At 37.5% G+C, this 17,611-nt stretch overlaps 1 protein-coding gene across 4 annotated transcripts in view; it reads right to left on the bottom strand.

Annotated features, from left to right (window-relative positions):
- Window positions 1–10,165: 10,165 nt before the first annotated feature.
- Window positions 10,166–17,611, bottom strand: part of phactr3b (phosphatase and actin regulator 3b) — a 67,107-nt gene continuing 59,661 nt past the window's right edge. For all 4 annotated transcript variants that reach the window (XM_083535314.1, XM_083535315.1, XM_083535316.1 and 1 more), the window contains exons 9-13: window positions 15,598–15,653; window positions 14,165–14,226; window positions 13,871–14,011; window positions 11,447–11,523; window positions 10,166–10,566 (exon numbers count right to left, since the gene is read on the bottom strand). In XM_083535314.1, coding sequence (XP_083391440.1) covers window positions 10,551–10,566; window positions 11,447–11,523; window positions 13,871–14,011; window positions 14,165–14,226; window positions 15,598–15,653 — 352 coding nt within the window. In that variant the 3' untranslated portion in view covers window positions 10,166–10,550. The remainder of the gene's footprint in view (window positions 10,567–11,446; window positions 11,524–13,870; window positions 14,012–14,164; window positions 14,227–15,597; window positions 15,654–17,611) is intronic.

Raw genomic sequence — 17,611 nt, 5'->3', positions numbered from 1 at the left:
CACTGTGTACGAAAAGCTTTCATAATAAAACATTGAGTTTGGTTGTGGTAGCATTGAAGTTTAAGACATTGGACTACTATTTGGTAGGTTGTGAGTTTAACACCAGCACCACCAAACTGCCACTGTTGGGCCCTTGAGCAAGGCCCCTCAGCTGGATAAGACATAAGTCATTCTGCATAAGGGAATCTGCCAAACGCTGTAAATGAAAACGTGAACTGTGAAAAAAAAAAGAAATATATATATATATGGCTGATTTTTCTTTTAACTCAGATCTATGCAGTCTAACAGTGGTGGTCATATAAGGTGAACACACAGGGTGACGCACCACCTACACTCTCCACTTTGACTAATAATAAAATATTTCAAAGTGAATAACTGGAATGAAATATAATTAATTTCTATGAATGCATTTAAAGGCAAAGGGAAAGTTAAAGCAGTGTATCTGATGTATAGAAATTATAGTTTTAGCTTTTCTGTTTAAAGACATACTGCAAACATTAAGAAGGGGAAAATAGAAATACAGTTTATAATGACTATTTGTATTACATATACTGAAAAATCGAATTAAGTGTGTTTTCTTTGTATTTTTTTAGGTGGACTGGGACTTAAGCGAAGACCTGGCGACTGTTCTCAGCTCTACTGAACAAAAACACTGTGGAAATGTAGTTTTGCTACCCTTTGTTTCCTAAATGAAAAGTTTGTGATGAGACACTGAAATTAGACACAAGATTTATTCTGCAAAGTACAATTTACACCAAAGGGCAGATTGAGAAAAGGAAATTATAGTGAGTTTTTTTTTAGGGAACAAGCATGAAGTTTGAAATGATTATTGATGTTGCTGATCTTCTTTGAAGTGTATAAATAATTATGACATTGGACTTGTGATTGGAAGGTCCAATCCAAGCATCACCAACTATAACTCCTGCTTCTGGGTCCTCAACTTGCCCTCAACTGCTCAGTTGAATAGATGAGATAATTGTAAGTCAGTCTGATGAGGGTTTCTCCATAACACGTTATGCACACCACGGTGAAACGTATATTTTAATGCAAATAATCAAAACAAGATTTATTCTGGGCAAACTGGGCGTGTGCTTATCTTTTTTCAAGTGTATAGATTATTAAGATATTGGACCTCTGATTAGAAGGTTATGAGTTCAAACCCCTCAGCGCCACCAACCACAACTGCTGCTGCTTTCTGTAACCCAGTGGTGAATGAAGAACATGTACTTGAGTTAAAGCAGAGATTTTATTGGACACTCGGTAAAATATTATTCCAGTAAAAGTAAAAGTGCTCCCTTTAAACTTTCACTTGAATAAAAGTGCAAAAGTATTTGCCTTTTCACAAGACTCTTTGCTTAATCAACTCAGGTCATGTAAAAAGACTGTAATGCTACTCTTAGAACACTGATCTATTATTAGAATAATATTAATGAGTCAAACTCTGATTGGTTTCTATTCAAATTATCATTAGCACAAAACCTTCTTTTTCGCCTACTAAGGTCACGTGTATTGTGGCGAGTTCGAGTCAGGAGTTTGTGCCATCGTTTATTCCTCTAAAACATTTTGCTTGCTGTTGAACTGATGCTAAACTGTATGATCGTGCTAAGTATAAACCTGATTAAGAAGAGCAATGAATTACATGTACTTCTTTGCTGTACACCACTGCTATAACCTGACATTTAAAAGAATGTAGAAAGACTGTACACTCCAGTGCTCATGTTAGTTCTCACTCTCCAGTGTTCTGTATTGTTTAAAGACTATAATCACACTCTTGATGTCACCCAAATGAGGATGGGTTCATCTTTTGAGTCTGGTTCCTCTCAAGGTTTCTTCCTCATAACATCTAAGGGAGTTTTTCCTTGCCACAGTCAGGGTAAATACACATAACTCTTTGAGCTGCTTTGCGACAATGTCTGTTGTGAAAAGCGCTATAGAAATAAACTTGACTTGACATTTAATGTCATGTCCAACTTTTGCTGGTGTACCGCTGCATTTTCCAACTCCTCGTTCTCTGATTTGCCAAAAAAAAAAAAAACGCATCAAGACAGAACAATTTTTTGTTCTTCATCTTGAATCAGTGCCACGATTTCCAGGACATTCTGATCTGTCAATGCGTCTCTTGTTGCTCTTATATAACCACCGCTGAGACGCAGTTGGAGGGAGATCTGCTTCCACTAGACTGAGACATAAACAGTAAAATCAGACAGCTTTATGTAACACATATTAAGAGTTCGAGTCTACACCTGATTATTTATTTCATAAGCGTATCATTGTGCATTTCCAGGAGTTTCTCTGTGTGAGAGGGAGAAAGAGACGGAGCGTGTAGGTGTTCTTTTTTGACTTTATGTAGGAAAAAAAAAAAGCTATTAGCTTCCCTTCAAAAGAAACGAGCGTGATGGTGGTGGAGCTGCATTCGGAAGCGGTCACATTGACATTTCTGGGCTCTACGGCTCGGTGTTATATAAGAACTCAATATGCATGTTCTTAAAAGAGGACTCCCTGCTGAACCTTCGGATTAAAGTACAAACAATAATCCCAATAATCCCCCCCCCTACACAAACACACTTTAAAGTCCAAGAGAGAAAAGAAAATTAATTTCTAATATGATAATCACATTTTTTTTTTTACCCTGTGATGTTTTTCATAAATGAAACATGTTTCTGTTATTGTTTCGAGGTAAGATTTGCCTTTAAAAAAGGTTTTAAAGTAACCTTAACACAAATATCAAACACTGATAAGACTGAAGATAAGGAAGAACATCATGTAATCATGAAATACGTCCTAGCCTTTTGTTTCATGACCAGTCATCTGGTTATCAGTGTACTCACTTGGCTTACAGCACATCGTATAACCTGGTATTAGATGTTTGTATAACCTGGTATTTTGATGAGTATGAAAAATACTAGTATCTTGGTTAATAATAACAATATTGTTATCACATGACCGTGACTAAATTATTTCGTGATCTCGACATAACGAGTTGTTTTCTCATGATCAACACTTCATTTTCTCGCGATCTCCAAATAATGAGTTTTCTTGTGATCACGGCTTCATTTTCTCGTCAGAAAAAGAGCTGTGTTCTTGTGATTAGGACATAAGATTTTCAAGATCTTGACATAACAAACATTGTTTCCTCCTGATCACTAATTTCTTTTTTGAGTATTCAACAGAAGCACAGCCTCCTTCTCAATTGTTGAAAGTTTGTGTGTCAATCACTGACAGACACAGAGCTATTTCAGTTTGAATAAGTCACTGATTAAATTAAAAGCGAATGCGATCATCCATGATGCTGCGATGATGCTGCTTGTAGAACACGCTCTTATGCGGAATACGCAGAAAAATTAAGTACGAGGAAACGAGGTTTGTTACTCTATTATGAGATAACGAGAAAATTGATCACAAGAAAACAACTCGTTATGATGTGATCACGTGAATAAAATGAAAAAAAAAAATGATTATAATGCACAGCCTTTTAGGACGTGTGACCATATATTAGTGCTTGTACTATTAAAAAAAAAAAAAAAAAATAAAAAAAAAATATATATATATATATATATATATATATATATATATATATATATATATATATATATATATATATATATATATATACATACACACACCGTAATTTCCGGACTATAAAGCGCACCCTTATATAAGCCGCACCCACTCAATTTTACAAATATTTTTATTTTTAACATAAATAAGCTGCACCTGTCTATAAGCCGCAGGTGTCTACACTAATGTACTTTACACAGGCTTTAACAAAAGACACGTTACACACGGTGTAACGGATGAAATATGTTGTGCTTCCTTTAAGAGCATAGCAGTATTTTGGGAATAGCCCGCCACTGCATTTTTCCACTATTACTGCATGTGTGCAAGACCGAGGATTATGTCCTTATTATTTTCTGATGCTCATTTCTAGGTTTCTTTGCCTAACCCGTAACGCTGTTGCCAAGAAAAATAAAAAAGCACGAGTTTTGGAAACCTGTCTGTGCTTATATGATTTCTGTTGTAACTGGAGTTAGCGAGCTCTCCCTTCACCCAGACTCAACGCGCTACAACGGCTTGTATCTAAACAGTAGCCGACCAAGAAAGTCATTGTTCACTGTCTTCCTCCTTCCTTTCACAACTATTTCTCTCGGGAGTTTATCTTTTGGCATCGTGATTAAAAATCACCCGATGGAAGTTTTTTCTCCCGAAGTCGTGCAGCTCAGAACACAGGTGAGGTGAGTTTTTTCGTTTCCGTTCGGAAATTTCATTGGTCTAATGTTATGGGGTTCAGTTTTTTGGCTTGAAGTATATATACATTACATTACACAAAGATATTGTTGTTTCAATACACATAAAGGGAATAAACATGTTTATAGCAAAACATGTGTTAATGCAATACTTTTCTGTGAGATATATATATAATTTATTTATTGACGGACACTGTAAATTACTTTTGTATGTCGCCCAAATGCTAAAAATGTAAATGTAATACATAGGGGTAACTCCAAATACTCCAAAGAGGGGTATAAACTTTTGCTCCCACTTATTCAGTCTTTCATGTTGAAAGGAAACTCTGGCCTTTGCACCAGGCTTAATAAATAATGCTTACAAGGTAAAAGATATTCAGCAAAACTGCAAATGTGTTTGTTTGTTTGTTTGTTTTTGCTTCAGATAGCTCTTGATCAAATCGGTCTGTTACTTAAGACACGTTCGATGCTCTCATTATTGCTCTTGTTTGCTTCCCTGAACAAGTCCTTGTATGACTCTGTAAATAAATAATGCCCGCGGACGCTCTGTCCTCGATCCACACAAAGAAGAGGATAAGAGATATGCTCACGCTGAGGTCAGGCAACAAAGGTCGACTGAGAAACAAACAAAAACAGCTAAAGTGGAACGACGCTGATATCGCGAGGAGGAGGTTTGCTGATTGCTTTAGGAAATATGTAGAGAACGTGGCTTTAACTGACAGTTTAGGAAAATGTGTCAAGTTTTTATATAATGGAATAAATCATAAAATATAATTTCCTCCATAATTTCACTCCAGTATATGGGAGCAATGCTCTGTAGAGAAATAAAGTATACAAATGTGTTTTAAAAACTGTATATGTGTAAAATGAAATTGCAAAGGCCATTTTTTGGAGTCTCCAATGTCAGGGTAGCCCTTAGCCTTCTAACGCAGTTTATACTATGTTCTATGGGATGTTCTTCAAGTGGTTAAAGTTTCTATCCAATCATATTTCAGCATCCTGTGTTGCCATGGTCGAAGAAATCTGCCTTCTTTAAGGCCTTCAGAATCCACAGTGCAGTGCCTGTAGCTTCATACACATGTTGCTTGAAGGCTGTTGCTCTAAACAATCAGATTTTGAGTTGATGACTCCAGGGCCATCTTGCAGGTGTCCAACATTTTCACACCCTTTGATTGGATGGTCAGAGAGCACTCTAGTCAGAGCTCGCACATCACATCTGTAGCAAACTGTACAAGCTCGAATATATTCATATCTGTTTTTTTTTTTAAATGGCTGACAAAGGGGAAGAAATTGATTTAGTCGCAGATACACTCTACTGTACGGGCTTTTTAAGTAACGCTTGATAACTTGAGGAACGCTCTTTTTCATTAACCAGTTATACTTTCGCGTTTTCTGTCCTGTAGAAATTTCACAAAAACACACAATTTGACTTCATTTCGAATCCGTAAACCGTAACGCATGGGAGAAAATGCACAGAAATGCAGGGAAAAATCTGGGGTTATTTAATGAGGTTAATATCGATGCTTCTGCTAGAGATGGTGTTTATGGGAGGTGCAGTTGTGGCTACAGTGAAAGGAGACTTGTTGAATTGTGTTCATTAGATTTCTGGCTTTAGTGATGCCATTCATTCTCAGTGTATGAGTTTTACTGTCTGTGATGCAGCGCTCTGTTCTACTGCGTTTCTCTATAATATTGATGGTTTCCACAGCGGTGGCTTCATAATGATGGGATTACGAAGTGGATTGATTCAAGGGGAACACCACTGAATACCTCGCTGTGAAATGCACGACCTGCCACTGCTTAAATGTAAAGGAATTTATTCAAAACTTAAAACTTTCTGTGGTGTAAGAGGAATAAAACAGTACGGCACATATATTCTGTGTCTGAGTCTTTCCTGAATGCAGTCACATATTTGACACTGATTTATATGATGAAAGCCACACTGTAAGGTCAAAAGTTTGTGGACACAACCATGTGCTTTTTTTGAGAAACCCATTACTCATTTAATCTCAATTTGCTACTATAATGAACTCTACTCTTCTGGGAAGATGTTACACTAGATTTCGGAGTGTGCTTGTGGAGATTTGTGTGATATGCAGCCATAAGGGTGTTAGTAATGTCAAGTACTGATGTAGGCGAGTTGAGGAGGCCTGGGGTGCAGCATTCAGCATTTACATTCATCCCAGTGGTGTCCAGTAGGGTTGAGATCAGAGCTCCATAGCAGGAGATCTTCCACTTCAACCCATATAAGCCTTATCTTCATACAGCTGGCTTTGTGCAAAGGGGCATTGTCATGCTGGAACAGGTCTTGGGTCTCGTAGTTTAAGTGAAGGGAAGATTTAATGTTACCACATCCAATTGTGTAGCACTAATTTTGTGGCAGAGCTTTTATGGCAGAATTATAGAAGGCTGGAAAAGTCAGGTTTCCCAATATTTTTGTCTAAATAATGTGAAATCTTCAGCAATGTGAAAAATTGAAAGGAATGTTTTAAGTGAGTTCAGAGAGCCCATGAGTAACAGCTTTAATACTGGCTATTGTTTTGTTGGCTTTTATTACGTTTTTTTTTTTTTTTGCACTCTGGTTGTATCTGGTATTTTATGTAGCTCTATTGTTTTTGGATGAATGGACCACCTGTATGTAGTTGAAATAACAATTAAAGTCACTTGATGTGATCTAAACAACAGTGATGCTAACAGGACTTCCTGCTTTTAGCACTCAGACTATTAACTCATGCTAGAAACCTTCAGAACTTTACAATAGTTTTTTTTTCAAGGATTTTCATAAATCTCTGAAATTCGAAAGAACGTTCTCATTCAAACCCTGATTTATATCCTCCATACTTCATGTTCGAAATTCATCATGTGTTCCATTGATGTCTAATTAAAAGTATATGTATATTCGTTTTGATATGCTGTGTATATGTTGTATGCTGTATTTGACACTTTCTTATTTATTTTAATAAATGTACGTTTATTCAATTTGCATGCACATGCGGTTATTCATTTTTAAATGCTTTATATTGGTTTATTTTAAAATAATTTTGTGTTGTTACTACGATTGCGCTGAAGTGTTTGTGTTTTTTTGACTACCTTTTACTTAATTACCTGCATTTTAAAGTAATAAAGTGTGATTTTTTATATACAGTGAGGAAAATAAGTATTTAAACACCCTGCTATTTTGCAAGTTCTCCCACTTAGAAATCATGGAGGGGTCTGAAATTGTCATCGTAGGTGCATGTCCACTGTGAGAGACATAATCTAAAAAAAAAATCCAGAAATCACAATATATGATTTTTTAACTATTTATTTGTATGATACAGCTGCAAATAAGTATTTGAACACCTGAAAAAGTCAATGTTAATATTTGGTACAGTAGCCTTTGTTTGCAGTTACAGAGGTCAAACGTTTCCTGTAGTTTTTCACCAGGTTTGCACACACTGCAGGAGGGATTTTGGCCCACTCCTCCACACAGATCTTCTCTAGATCAGTCAGGTTTCTGGCCTGTCGCTGAGAAACACGGAGTTTGAGCTCCCTCCAAAGATTCTCTACTGGGTTTAGGTCTGGAGACTGGCTAGGCCACGCCAGAACCTTGATATGCTTCTTACAGAGCCACTCCTTGGTTATCCTGGCTGTGTGCTTCGGGTCATTTTCATGTTGGAAGACCCAGCTTCGACAAATCTTCAATGCTCTTTGAGGGAAGGAGGTTATTCCCCAAAATCTCGCAATACATGGCCCCGGTCATCCTCTCATTAATACAGTGCAGTCGCCCTGTCCCATGTACAGAAAAACACCCCCAAAGCATGATGCTACCACCCCCATGCTTCACAGTAGGGATGGTGTTCTTGGGATGGTACTCATCATTCTTCTTCCTCCAAACACGTTTAGTGGAATTATGACCCAAAAGTTCTATTTTGGTCTCATCTGACCACATGACTTTCTCCCATGACTCCTCTGGATCATCCAAATGGTCATTGGCAAATTTAAGACGTGCCTGGACATGAGCTGGTTTAAGCAGGGGAACCTTCCGTGCCATGCATGATTTCAAACCATGACATCTTAGTGTATTACCAACAGTAACCTTGGAAACGGTGGTCCCAGCTCTTTTCAGGTCATTGACCAGCTCCTCCCGTGTAGTTCTGGGCTGATTTCTCACCTTCCTTAGGATCATTGAGACCCCACGAGGTGAGATCTTGCATGGAGCCCCAGTCCGAGGGAGATTAACAGTCATGTTTAGCTTCTTCCATTTTCTAATGATTGCTCCAACAGTGGACCTTTTTTCACCAAGCTGCTTGACAATTTCCCCGTAGCCCTTTCCAGCCTTGTGGAGGTGTACAATTTTGTCTCTAGTGTCTTTGGACAGCTCTTTGGTCTTGGCCATGTTAGTAGTTGGATTCTTACTGATTGTATGGGGTGGACAGGTGTCTTTATGCAGCTAACAACCTCAAACAGGTGCATCTAATTTAGGATAATAAATGTAGTGGAGGTGGACATTTTAAAGGCAGACTAACAGGTCTTTGAGGGTCAGAATTCTAGCTGATAGACAGGTGTTCAAATACTTATTTGCAGCTGTATCATACAAATAAATAGTTTAAAAATCATAAATTGTGATTTCTGGATTTTTTTTTTTAGATTATGTCTCTCCCAGTGGACATGCACCTACGATGACAATTTCAGACCCCAAGATGATTTCTAAGTGGGAGAACTTGCAAAATAGCAGAGTGTTCAAATACTTATTTTCCTCACTGTATATTATGTATATTGTGATACAACCAGTTTCTACTACTTTTCTTATTATTATTATTATTTTCATTACTACTTTTTATATATATATATATATATATATATATAGTAGACTGTTTATTCAGCTTGCTACTCCTTAATGCCATAATCTTGTGATCTTGTAACCTTTCATTTCTGCACATTTTTCTTAATTACTGTACGCCTCTATATTTATTCACTGTACTTCTGAATGTCCACACATCTCTGCACTGAAATAGCCTTTATATTTATTCACTGTATATACTCTCATATATACCACTTGCTGTAAATATGCTAGATAGTTATCTGCACTGTAAATATGCTGGATATTTATCTGCACTTTTGCACGACTGCTACATTTTGCACTTCTGGTAGATGCCAAACTGCATTTCGTTGCTGTGTACCTGTACAATGCAATGACAATAAAGTTGTATCTATCTATCTATTTATCTATCTATCTATCTATCTATCTATCTATCTATCTATCTATCTATCTATCTATCTATCTATCTATCTATCTATCTATCTATCTATTATCAGTAACAATGTGATTGTTTATCAATCAATTTTTTTTCTTGCCCAAATGTGCTTTAATTTTTCATAATGTTTTAGTATTGTAAATAAAAAATGCGCAATCATTTAAAAGGTTTAACACTTCTACACTACTGAATTATTTCAGAAATTTTTTTCAGATATGCAGTCATTAAACAAGGGAAGCTGTAGCTCAGCGGATCAGATGTTGGACATCTACTCAAAAAATCCCAGCCCCACCAAGCTACATCTCCTGGCCCCTGAACCCTCAACTGCTCAGTATATGAGATAATAATAATAATAAGTAGCTCTAGATAAGGACGTGTACCACATTAAAATAAATTGTTTAAATGAAATGCATGATGTCCCCCCACAAGATGAACTGATCCACGTACGAAAATAATGACATACACGCTTGGGTTTTTTTTTCCGTAAAAATCCAAATTTTGTACTGTGCAGACAATAAATAATGCTTACAAAGGTAAGACATGAATTTCAGACATATATACAGCAGATATGAAACTGAAGTCAAGTTTTAGCAAGGTGTGACTACAGTACCATCATGGGGGAGAGGAAACGGATCACATGCAGGACCACTTCATCCCTCCCTTTTATTGGCACTGAAAGGTGTTTTCTTCTTCTTCTTCTTCTTCTTCTTTTAAAAACAGTCTTTAAGAAAAAGGACCTGGGTTTATTCGTTTGGTTTTTTTCTTTTTTTTTTTTTTTTTTTTCTTCAAATTAACGTTCATTTCCATCAAGGTACTTCATAAGAAAAAAAGAAAAGAATACGAAACAAAGCCAGGTAGAGAAAAAAACTACAGGTGTAGCTTGTCTGAGGAGTTTTTTGGAGTCGCACGAGATTTTCCAGAGACATAGCCTCCGAGCTTCCCGAGATAATGCCCAAAGGAAAAAAGAATACAGCAGGCCCTCCAGGGACCCCGTGGGCCACGGATGCAGGATGGACCCTCCTGAGGTCTTCCTTTAGCGTCCAGCATGTTCTTCACAGAAGAAACCTTGCTATGGTCGGTGGAACCTGAAGAAGAGAAGAAACGAAGCGAACATCTGTGAGGACTTCATAAATCATACCAACTTCTAGAGGCTATTCTCGTCTGGACAAAATACGCAGACTAGCATAAAAACGAGTGTAAGCTAAATCCGAGGAAGCATTTGTTATCTGTGTCATGTGGTGCTAATGTGTGCAGACTCCAGCACAAGAGAGCGGGGTGGGTAAGCCACACCCACTCCAAATTAGTCAAGAAGGAAAAGTGAAACCCATGTCGTCTATGACATTTAGCTTTTTATACACGACATGGATAAAAGTATTGGGACTGACTTTTCCCACAATATGTGGTTCTGCCCCCAAACTGTTACCACAAAATGGAAGCACCCAATTGAATCAGATGGCTTTGGAGCCAGTTCCATGAAGATATTCTTTGCATAAATTAGAGTAGAAGATCTGCTATGGAGCTCTGACCTCAACCCTGCTGAACACCTTTGGGGTGAATTGGAACGCTGAATGCTGCACCCCCAGGCCTCCTCACCTCACCTACATCAGTACTTAACTTTACAAACACTTGACTTTATATCACACAAATCTCCACACTCCAAAATCTAGTGGAACATCTTCCCAGAAGAATGTAGGTTATTATAACAGCAAATGGGGATTAAATGTGGTATGTTGAGAAAGCACAAGCCAATCTTATGGTCAGGTGTCTACAAACTTTTGTCCATACGGTGTATTTTGACACAAACAATTTCATCAAAATTAATAGAACTGATCTAATTGCAGAATAAATAACGACAAAAAAATTTGCCCAGATTTTTACGGTTCCAGGTACATACATTTTTAAGAATATTGCTTCCACGATTTCAGACCACACCCACTAAAAAAATGACAGATGACACACACTGACCTGGTGAGATGTTTGCTTGATGCGTGCACCTCCATCTCGTTGCTCTTGAACTCGTTCAGCTCTTTCCGTATCGCAGCCTGTGAGGAATAAATCAAAAGTGGGTTTTGAGACACCAGCTGATGAGTAGCCATATGATATGATAGTGTATTCTTAATGAAATATATAAATAAATGCTAAATAAATGCTGATGATTGTCTTATGTTGCTAGTTTGTGATTGATAGATAGTATATATTGTGTATATAGTATAGTGTGTGTGTGTGTGTGTGTGTGTGTGTGTGTGTGTGTATATACAGTGAGGAAAATAAGTATTTGAACACTCTGCTATTTTGCAAGTTCTCCCACTTAAAAATCATGGAGGGGTCTGAAATTGTCATCGTAGGTGCATGTCCACTGTGAGAGACATAATCTAAAAAAAAAAATCCAGAAATCACAATGTATGATTTTTAAACTATTTATTTGTATGATACAGCTGCAAATAAGTATTTGAACACCTGAGAAAGTCAATGTTAATATTTGGTACAGTAGCCTTTGTTTGCAATTAAAAAGGTCAAACGTTTCCTGTAGTTTTTCACCAGGTTTGCACACACTGCAGGAGGGATTTTGGCCCACTCTAGATCTTCTCTAGATCAGTCAGGTTTCTGGCCTGTCGCTGGGAAACACGGAGTTTGAGCTCCCTCTGAAGATTCTCTATTGGTTTAGGTCTGGAGACTGGCTAGGCCACGCCAGAACCTTGATATGCTTCTTACAGAGCCACTCCTTGGTTATCCTGGCTGTGTGCTTCGGGTCATTGTCATGTTGGAGGACCCAGCCTCGACCCATCTTCAATGCTCTAACTGAGGGAAGGAGGTTGTTCCCCAAAATCTCGCAATACATGGCCTCGGTCATCCTCTCCTTAATACAGTGCAGTTGCCCTGTCCCATGTGCAGAAAAACACCCCCAAAGCATGATGCTACCACCCCCATGCTTCACAGTAGGGATGGTGTTCTTGGGATGGTACTCATCATTCTTCTTCCTCCAAACACGTTTAGTGGAATTATGACCCAAAAGTTCTATTTTGGTCTCATCTGACCACATGACTTTCTCCCATGACTCCTCTGGATCATCCAAATGGTCATTGGCAAACTTAAGACGTGCCTGGACATGTGCTGGTTTAAGCAGGGGAACCTTCCGTGCCATGCATGATTTCAAACCATGACGTCTTAGTGTATTACCAACAGTAACCTTGGAAACGGTGGTCCCAGCTCTTTTCAGGTCATTGACCAGCTCCTCCCGTGTAGTTCTGGGCTGATTTCTCACCTTCCTCAGGATCATTGAGACCCTACGAGGTGAGATCTTGCATGGAGCCCCAGTCCGAGGGAGATTGACAGTCATGTTTAGCTTCTTCCATTTTCTAATGATTGCTCCAACAGTGGACCTTTTTTCACCAAGCTGCTTGGCAATTTCCCCGTAGCCCTTTCCAGCCTTGTGGAGGTGTACAATTTTGTCTTTAGTGTCTTTGGACAGCTCTTTGGTCTTGGCCATTTTAGTAGTTGGAGTCTTACTGATTGTATGGGGTGGACAGGTGTCTTTATGCAGCTAACGACCTCAAACAGGTGCATCTAATTTAGGATAATAAATGTAGTGGAGGTGGACATTTTAAAGGCAGACTAACAGGTCTTTGAAGGTCAGAATTCTAGCTGATAGACAGGTGTTCAAATACTTATTTGCAGCTGTATCATACAAATAAATAGTTTAAAAATCATAAATTGTGATTTCTGGATTTTTTTTTTTAGATTATGTCTCTCACAGTGGACATGCACCTACGATGACAATTTCAGACCCCTCCATGATTTCTAAGTGGAAGAACTTGCAAAATAGCAGGGTGTTCAAATACTTATTTTCCTCACTGTATATATATATTACACACACACACACACACACACACTATACTATATACACAATATATACTATCTATCAATCACAAACTAGCAATACACAGTATATACAGTATATATATATATATATTTTACACACACACACACACACACACTATACTATATACACAATATATACTCTCTATCAATCACAAACTAGCAATACACAGTATATACAGTATATACAGTATATATATATATATATATACACACACACACACACACACACACACACACACACACACACACACACACACACACACACACAATTAATTTTAATCGCACAAAAAAATCCGCCAGGATGCACACATTCAACAATTACATGTATATATAAAAAATCGAAACTAGTTTAAATGAAAAAAGATTTAACCGTAACTCAATTTAAATTCCTTCAATCTGGCAACCCAATTATGCACACATAAATGTTTTATATATATATATAATTCTCTGCCAGATTAACACAATATCTACATCTCAATTTCTTTTGGTGTCCCTAAGAGGAAGTTGTACCTTGTCGGCAGCAGACAGTCTGGTCCAGGGCTTGTCCGCTCTTCTGTCATAGTCCTGAGCTTTGGCTACTTCGACGTAGTCACTGAAGCGGATGAGGATCTTGCGGTCACGTAGCTCGTCTACTGTGGGACGTTGGTTCAACTACGCAGGGGAAGAAACACACACACACACACACACACACGTGTTAAATTACTTGTTTGCTAGATGGCAGTGTTTAGACATTTGTGTACAGCAGTGTGTCCTTAAAAAGAGGAAGACATTAAGATCGGTAGCATTCGTACATGGAGCTCGTACCTTTCTGTTCAGTCTCTGTTTAATTTCTCGCCTTTCTTCTTGCTCAGTCTGGTCGTTTCTCTCTGCAGGTCATACAAAACAAGGCATGTTAGAAAAACACCTCAATACAGAATAAACATGGGATGAGACAAAGACAAAGCCTGGAGTGAGATCATATGTGTGTGTTTGTATTTGTATGCTTTTTATGTGTCTATTTACTTCATTTATAGTCAATAAAACTGAAATATAGTGTTTTTTTCATATCATTTTCCCACTCAAGCTGATCCAGACGTTCTGTCTAAGCAGCAATTGTGTAGTAAAAAGCACCATTTTGTTTGTTTTAAAGGAAATTAGACGCTTAGTGATAAAATTAGTTCTTGTGTTTTCTTCGAAAAAACAGCCCCAGAGTTTAGCTGGCATGTGAAATGCCACAGAGAGAAGTGACAGCTGTCCGGGCCATGAGAGCAGCAGCTCATGACCGACTGAGAGCAAAGAATGAAAGCTTCAGCTATGTCAACAAAAGCCCAGCACATGGCTACAGCGTGTAGCTGCTACATAACTGAGAGAGCAGACACACAGCTGCCAGCTAAATATACTGTACAATCCCACAGTGATTCCTCATGCCTTTGCGTTTACACTTCACATTTCAGTCCAGTGAGTGGTTTCTATAGTATATCTTCCTGGTTGGGATTAAACTCGTATGTTGAATATGTTATTGTTGACTGATGGGCTTCAAAATGTCCTTTTCCCATTTTTTATCAGATTTTTTTTAGAACATTATTTCCATGCTTTCCTTAAAATTAAAACCGAATCTTTTCTTTTTGATACGTCGCACTAATACAAACCCCCATTTTTTAAAATTTGCTTTATTTAATTTATTATTATTTATTGTATTTAATAATATTATAATTGTATTATTTTATAATAAGATTAAATCTTAAATCGTACAATAAATTTAAGTACTTTCAATAAATCATTGTAGGCACGAAGGTCTTTCTGCAGAATTCTATACATATACATTATTTATATATATATATATATATATATATATATATATATATATATATATATATATATATATATATATATATATATATATATATATTAATAATAATAATTTATTACTTTAGTATAGTCTATAAATATATAAAATAAATATTTAATAAAAAAAAATTTTTTATTTCCTTTGCATTATCTATACAAATACTGTATGTATATATAATATATATAAAATATATATAACAATATATATAATAGTATTTTTTTTTATAATAATTATAATTATTATTATTAATAATATTATTATTATAATTTTTGGTTAGGTGAAATGTAAATGTAGTCCTGTGTGTGTGTGTGTGTGTGTGTGTGTGTGTGTGTGTGTGTGTGTGTGTGTGTGTGTGTGTGTGTGTGTGTGTGTGTGTGGCGCGAGTCTCTTGTTGCGCTCGGGGACTCACGCTTCAGGATGTTCCTGCTCTCCAGCTCCTCCACCGCTGGTCTCTGGCTCAGTCTCCTGCGGAAGAAGACCAGAATCACGTTCTGCACCATCTTCACAATCTCCTCTCCCCCTCAACAAAGTCTCTGATTAGATCAGAAGCCCGTGGATAGAGTCGGGAACAGCCGGCGATCTGCGCATCCCGAAACCTCTACTCCTCTAAGTCCGGAGTGTTTTCCATCCACAGGGGAAACACAGTTCGGGGTCAATTATCTCACTGAATTTGCTATGAAGCTCATGCTCAGCGCCGGGTACCAAAAGACTCAACAGCATCTAAAAAAGGCGTAGAAAGCTCAAATAAAAACCAGCGATAGAAAGAGTATAAAAAGAAGAAGTGGAAACGACGCTTTGCTCTTAACCCTGAGCGATCCGCATTGTGACGCGGCTGTAGTGGTTGTGAGGCGGGGCTCTGCGAGCGGCTCGCTTTAATCCCTGTGCATATTTAATGAGGGGGCGGAGCTTGTGAGATTTCCCAGGCGTGCACGAGGTGTTGCTGCAGTGAAGGGAAGAGCATCCCTCTCTCTCTCTTTCTCTCCCTCTCTCGCTCATAAACACACACACACACACACACACACACACACACACACCCTCCTTTTCACACACTCTATCTATCTATCTATCTATCTATCTATCTATCTATCTATCTATCTATCTATCTATCTATCTATCTATCTATCTATCATTTTGTTTTATTATATTTTCATTCTTCTTACGATATGGATGACAAATTCTCCTAAATGTTTCAGATTCAGAATCAAAATCACCTTTATTGCCTGTTATCATGGGTTACACATACAAACAATGTGCAAGGTGCAATAAAAACAACTATAATAATTAGGTAAAAGAATCTATAATATTTATATTTAATATTAATATATAACAGTGTTTGATTGTTACATTTGGTTTGGATCTGGAAAATGCTTTGTTAATTTTTTTTAACACGTGCACGTTTCCCACATGTATTCACATGCACATATAAAATAGCACAAACCTTTGTGAAAATGATGTCATGATTTGGTCAACAGTTTACAGACAACTGTTGCACTGTATTTTCCACTATAAGACTCTGTCTTGTGTATTCGTTTTCCTCTGTGGCTGTGTAGTTTATACCTGACACTCTTTTCATACTGTTTCTACCTTATATAGTCCTGTGTACTGTGCTGCTACATTATAAGTGAAGAAGCAACATTTTAAGTTATAAATGTACAAAGCAATGAAAAGTCCTGAAACTATATTTATTTATAAAAGCGTTGCCAGAAGGTGAGAAAGAGGACACCAAGGATCGGCTTTCTGTACCAAAGACCATCAAATCAAGGAAAGGGCAATCTGAGACCCTCATTGATATATTTTTAAAACCTATTATAAACGAAAATTTGAACAAAACCTCCGCTTGTTCGTTTGGAAGGTAAGAAATCTGTACTCAAGTGTAAAACAGTGTCAGAATCAGAAGATACAATGGATACAGTGATACAGAAGATACAGTGTATCTGAATCTGTGTGTCAGAGGAGTTTCCACATTAAAAAAATGTCCTCAAAATTCCGAAATCGAAACAAAAAAACGTCATCGAATCGTGTGCAATATCAACAGGACCACTTGTTAAAACCACAGGATGGACAGCAGATGGTCGCAGAAGCTTCCGAATCAGAATATCTAATTCGTTTCTCCTGTAATGGAATTACTGTATTGCTCAAGGACTGGACAAAGAACACGAAAGATGAAAATGGAAATGCAGCTGGTTGTTTCCTGTACGTTCTGTACTAGTCTCCTTTGGTCTCATTGTCTCATTATATTCTCATCCAGCTCCATTCGGAACAGGAAATGAAAGAAAAAAAAAAACAAAATGAGTACATTCTGTTAATATTCCCATTAACTGCATAATAAACCAACGTCTCCATGGAGTGGAGGTGGAGGTGGGTGTGAGGGTCAAGGGGATTGTCGAAAATAATAAATTTTCTGAAAGCTACAACAGGTTACC

Source organism: Silurus aristotelis (assembly GCF_946808225.1).
Source record: "Silurus aristotelis genome assembly, chromosome: 29".
NCBI classification, from domain to species: Eukaryota; Metazoa; Chordata; class Actinopteri; order Siluriformes; family Siluridae; genus Silurus; species Silurus aristotelis.
Note: the sequence above shows the minus strand (reverse complement) of the source record. Positions and strands in the feature narration are given on the sequence as shown.